Source organism: Lolium rigidum, chromosome 2 (genome assembly GCF_022539505.1).
Source record: "Lolium rigidum isolate FL_2022 chromosome 2, APGP_CSIRO_Lrig_0.1, whole genome shotgun sequence".
Taxonomy (NCBI): Eukaryota; Viridiplantae; Streptophyta; class Magnoliopsida; order Poales; family Poaceae; genus Lolium; species Lolium rigidum.
The window spans coordinates 62,985,348-62,990,387 of NC_061509.1; the positions used below are offsets into that span (position 1 = coordinate 62,985,348).

The window sequence follows — 5,040 nt, forward strand, 5'->3', positions numbered from 1 at the left end:
ATGGCTACCTCCTCGTCGGCGCTCATTCTCCTGCTGGTTGTGTCATTCGCCGCCAGCGCCAGCGCGACGTCCTTCAGCATCACCAACCAATCACCACGGGAAAAACAGGGGCTGCCGTGCAGCAAATCATTGCCGTGAGCCCACGCACGGCAAAAATTTCTTTGCCGTTCGCACCGAGCATAACTCACGGCAAAGAAAAGGCGCACAACAACATCTAAAGGGAGCGCACGGCAAAGAAATCACCACGACAATGGCCCAACACACCGCACTGCAAAGATTCGGTTCACGGCAAAGGCGTTGGGCTTTGCCGTGGCTCACCCTTTGCCGTGCACCCAGCTGGGATGCACGACAACACAGCCTTTGCCATGCGTTTTGCCTTTGCCGTGCGCCATATGACATTTCCTTTGTTTTTCTTTCTCTTTTATTTCATCTAATACTTATATTTATTTTTTTAATTAGTTTTACTTTTTGATGACTATTTATTAGTGCTACGTAAGATAATGTGTATATACCCATTGAGTAACAATGGAACTACTAAGGCTAAACCACAGCGATTTGGTGTTACCACCCGTCCGATCGGATCTCGAACGGAGCAGATTTTCTGGTCGTGCCACCGAGTATCGTTGGGCTCGTCTTCAGCACGGCCTTAACGCCTATCACGGCCAGCCACCTTTAAAGGGCTGCTACTCCACAGAACTACCTACGCAGCCTCCCGTTCACTGGGCCTCATGGTGTGGTCCATCTGCTTTAACGGCCCAGTCGCAAATAGACTTCATTCCCATCCCATGACGATTGAACTGCTAACAGGTTCGACACAGCGAGGAAACCCTATCGCTGGCCTCTCTTGCCCCCGTCTCGTGTCAGGTATCGCTCGTCCGCCGATCTCCTTCTCGATCTCCGACGGCTCGCAGCCTCTTTGCGGAAAAACAGGGTTGAAGAGGCGAGGGTATCCGGCGCTGGTGTGCCGCCCATACAGAGAAGGGTATCCGCGGGGACGGCGGCAAGCCCACGGCCGCCAGCGAGGGCACCTCGATCCGTCCGTCCCAGAGACTGGTGAGGGTTTTGTACTCAAACACGACGAAACTGACATGTTCATCTAAGATCTATGTCACATATATTCTATGTTTTTCTCTGATATTTGTTCCAAGTTTTCTCCTGTGGGTTGACGACGTCTACGATGGATGGGGCCTGGAGGTCCACTAGGTGATGAACTGATTAGCTTGATCCAGTTTCACGGTGAGAAGCCTCTCCAGATCCCAATCCTTCTTATAAGTTATACAAGTACAAGAACTATAACGATACAGGCTAGCAAATTGTCATGTGTGCATAATTTGTGCTCTCCGTACACATGACTCTATTACCCGTTTTTCTATTAACTTAGTATATATACAGTAAACGAATGAAACATTTGTGTACTGATTATCATTGTTTTTCTCAGCTCTTGTTGCCTGAAAGGGCAATGCACAAATGACATGTAAACGATTTCCACTGTATCCTTTTTTTTCAGGCGAGGTGTTGTTTTGCCTTTGTCTTATTCGAGGCAATCAACTGCACTTGAAAATCTTAATGTGTGGTGGTGTTTTATGAGGTAATTCTTCACAAGCCTTTGATTTGTGCAATTTGAAGTGTCAGCAACATGTATGTTTATTGAAATTTTCCATCAATCTCAATCGTCTTTTACAGAGATGTTGTGACACATGTGGCATTAAATCTCGGAAAGACATTATTATTGCAAGGTACTTTTATAACGTATTCTGTACATGTTATTTATGGGAAGTACACTTCATGTTAACTTTAGCAAACTACCTCTTTGTTGGCTCTGTTTTGTATGGTTTATTTTTTGAATCTTACCCAATTATGCTACCCGGACATTTCGAGGTAAAATTGTTTATAAATTCTCCGCGGCAGAGTTTATTCCCTCCATTTCGTAATTATGTGCAAAGAGGCCAACCCCTTCATATTGGGAAGTTGTATTTCTATTTGTACGGAGTAAAAGGTACGTTTAGTATTTCTTATTTTAACTCTTCTATTAATCAAGGTATCCACGAACTTTTATGTATATATTCCATTACTTGTTAGCTGCTTCTGAATATGTCCTCCTTAAATTCTGTATATGCTTGTTGTAAAAATAGAATCATCAACCCATTAGCTGCTTGCGAATAAGTGTTTTTTAATTGTAATTCAGAAGGTAATTTTTAAAATAGAATCATGAATATTGGAAAATGTTCGTTGTACATGTTTGTGCTGATGGAAAATGAATACGTGGTTTGTACATTTGAAGCCATGGAATGTTGTCAACGTCAAGAGGGTAAAGTGAGCTGAATTTTGATTTGCTATCTGCACATAATATAGCCTCTCTGAATCTCTATGACTGAGGTGTTTCCTCTTTTCCTCTAGACTCATTGAAGAAGCTCAGATGTAGCTGAAATATCAAAATACATACTGGTGCTTGAATTTATGCTAAAAATATTGACTCATTAAAGATCATGCTATTTTAGCAAATATATCAATTTAATATTTTTGACCTTGCTAGCTTGTTACTTATATCTATCAAATACTATATTGTTATCATTGATTTCACTTTTATTGGATTATATCACATTTAGTTGCAAGTTTATATTCCTAGCTAGCATGGGACCTTTTCATGCTGAGTGTGTCCATCGAGTTGACCCGTCAGAAATGTTAAGGCAGAGAACAACACTACACTATATTTAGAACAACCCCTTCCTTCAGCATGCCCTTTATTTTTGTTTCCGCATAAGTTGTGTCGTTCCAAACTGGTTTCTCGATGACAGATCAGTAAGTCACTAGCCTCCTCAATGATTTATGATACAATGAAGATTGTATAATTTTTTTTAGTGCTCCTGGAAACTGACATGCTTTCTAATACCAAAAGTGACATGTTCCACTAGATTTTTTCATATTATGTGACATGAATCGGTGTCAAACTACCATTTTTACCCCCTTTTCTTGTTTTATTGAAGTCCATTGAGAATCCTAATGTCATCTGGTGGTTGGACGTGGAGCTGAACTTGGCATTAGATGTACCCATGTTATGCCAAAACTCTACCTTGGTTATAGCTTAGGTTTCACTTGATTATATTTTTCGGGTCCTTGTCGTTTGTGTTCATGCATTGCTTGCATGCCTAACATTCCCTCTTTATTTCAGTACTAATTTGCAAAAGATGATTTAACAGTTTACACCAATCATTGCTATTTTAAGATGTATATATACAGAAATGAAGGCGTGGGCAGCAATTTTTCAAGATTCACTTTGTATTTGTAAAATGAGAGTTTATTTCAGTCTACGTCTACACTCTGCTGGTATATAGGCCATATGAGATGCCATTTTGCTCAAGGACCAGGAAAAGAAGGTATTTGCTGTTGATAAAGGATGGTGTTTCTTAGCCCCAACCAACCTCTACGATAAGTTTTGGGTATCCTAGGAGCCAATATTGTTTCACATTGCAGTGTTCCAGTTCCAGACTAGAACTTAGCTTTTGTAAATAAAGATAAAAGAGAAATTCAAATCCATTCCTTTTGCATCTGAAATATTTTATGCATTAGCTGAGTTAGTTTCTCCCACCATATCTTAGTTTCTCCCAAGATGTGATAGCACACTAGAAATTAGCATATGTTTTGACTCTTTAACAAAACGAAATAACTCCATTTTAAATAAACCTTTAAGCAAATGTACAATGCACCTACGAGGCAGTATAACCGAAATGTCCAATTTTTGCTTGGCGTCTATGTAGTTTTTCGTACGAGAAGGACGGGCGCAGCAAAGCGCGCATCTACGATCTAGTACTATTTGCAATACAAAAGTACTCTACATCTTCATCCCCCCACATATATCAGGGTGTCGGAGCAATCCGCGCTTCGGAAAATCTACTAAGTGTTATCGCCCAAATGTGAGGAAGGTCACACCGGGGAGCTATTTTTACACCATTAAACCTTACACCATAATTTCACACATATCATAGGTCCACATGCAAGATTTGGTGGGATTCCGGTGCTCCGGCGGTCATTCTCCCCCTCCTCCCCCAAAAAACAGCGGTATGTGTGCCCCGGCGGGTCTACCCCCTAGATTTCTCCATGCGAGGTTCCACCAATGTATTTTTCATTGTTTTAGGTTTGTTTAGGACATATACACATGAAAAACGAAGCATGGGACCCCTTTGGCACATGGTAGCCTCCGGCATACCCGCAGCTAGCCATTATCACATGATCCACCCTTTCTCGGTTACTTGTTCTTCAAGACAATCTTCAAAAGTGGGCATATATACCAAGCTTCACCGTGTGGCCGGCGGCGAGGCCGGTGGGCGGCGGTAGGCAGCTCAACAGCGGCGAGACGTGGAACCTTGACATCCCGGCGGGCACCCACACGGCCACCATCTGGGGCCGCACGGGCTGCAGCTTCAAAGGAAACTCCGACTGCTGCGCAACAGCCGACTATGTCGGCGCACTGTTCTGCACCCTGTCTAGACAGCCTCCGCTGACGCTGGTGGAGTTCACCCTCGGCGGCAAGTTTGATTCTTATGATATCTCCGTGATCGACGGGTTCAACATCGGCATGGGCTTCTCCTACAGTACCGGCGTCGCGCTGCAGTGCCGGGACTCTCACTGCCCCGACGCATACCAGCAGCCCAACGACGTCAAGACCAAAACCTGCAGGGGCAACAGGAGCTTCCGGATCGTCTTCTGCCCATGATAACTTACAGGGCTTCCGGGTCGTCTTCTGCCCATCATAAGTCTACTTCCTATTATGAGAGTCAGATGCATGTATGTATATGTATACGACCATAAGTGGAACAATCGGTACACACACGGGTGCCCAATAAAGTCGATGAATAAAGGTGAAGAATATTTGTGTCTACTATTAAAACAGCATACAATATTAATTTGCTGCTCTTCATTTTGGTGCAATTGGAAAGAGTAGGCTACGGCGTATGAGAAAAGAGAGGACCGATGCTATAGAATTTTGTTTTGAAAATATATAGGCTACAGGCCAGGTAGAAAACTTTCAACCATTCTTGGCGA

The 5,040-nt window shown here is 43.0% G+C and overlaps 1 protein-coding gene across 2 annotated transcripts; it reads left to right on the forward strand.

The window, feature by feature from the left end:
• On the forward strand, nucleotides 1-4,711 carry LOC124686588 (thaumatin-like pathogenesis-related protein 4). Of its 2 annotated transcripts, none has more exons than XM_047220514.1 (2): nucleotides 1-110; nucleotides 4,291-4,711. In XM_047220514.1, the coding sequence occupies exons 1-2, from the start codon at nucleotides 1-3 to the stop codon at nucleotides 4,709-4,711; spliced, it is 531 nt and encodes a 176-aa protein (XP_047076470.1). The 2 variants fall into 2 exon arrangements, with proteins under 2 accessions (XP_047076470.1, XP_047076471.1); XM_047220515.1 differs by having other exon boundaries at nucleotides 1-91; nucleotides 4,287-4,711.
• Nucleotides 4,712-5,040: the final 329 nt, after the last annotated feature.

What these genes read in the sequence shown, in the direction of transcription:
- LOC124686588 (XM_047220514.1), top strand. Translation starts at nt 1, where the DNA reads ATGGCTACCTCCTCGTCGGCGCTCATTCTCCTGCTGGTTGTGTCATTC. An exon ending in TCACCACGGGAAAAACAGGG is followed by an intron (nt 111 to 4,290) that starts GCTGCCGTGCAG and finishes ATATATACCAAG; the next exon opens with CTTCACCGTGTGGCCGGCGG.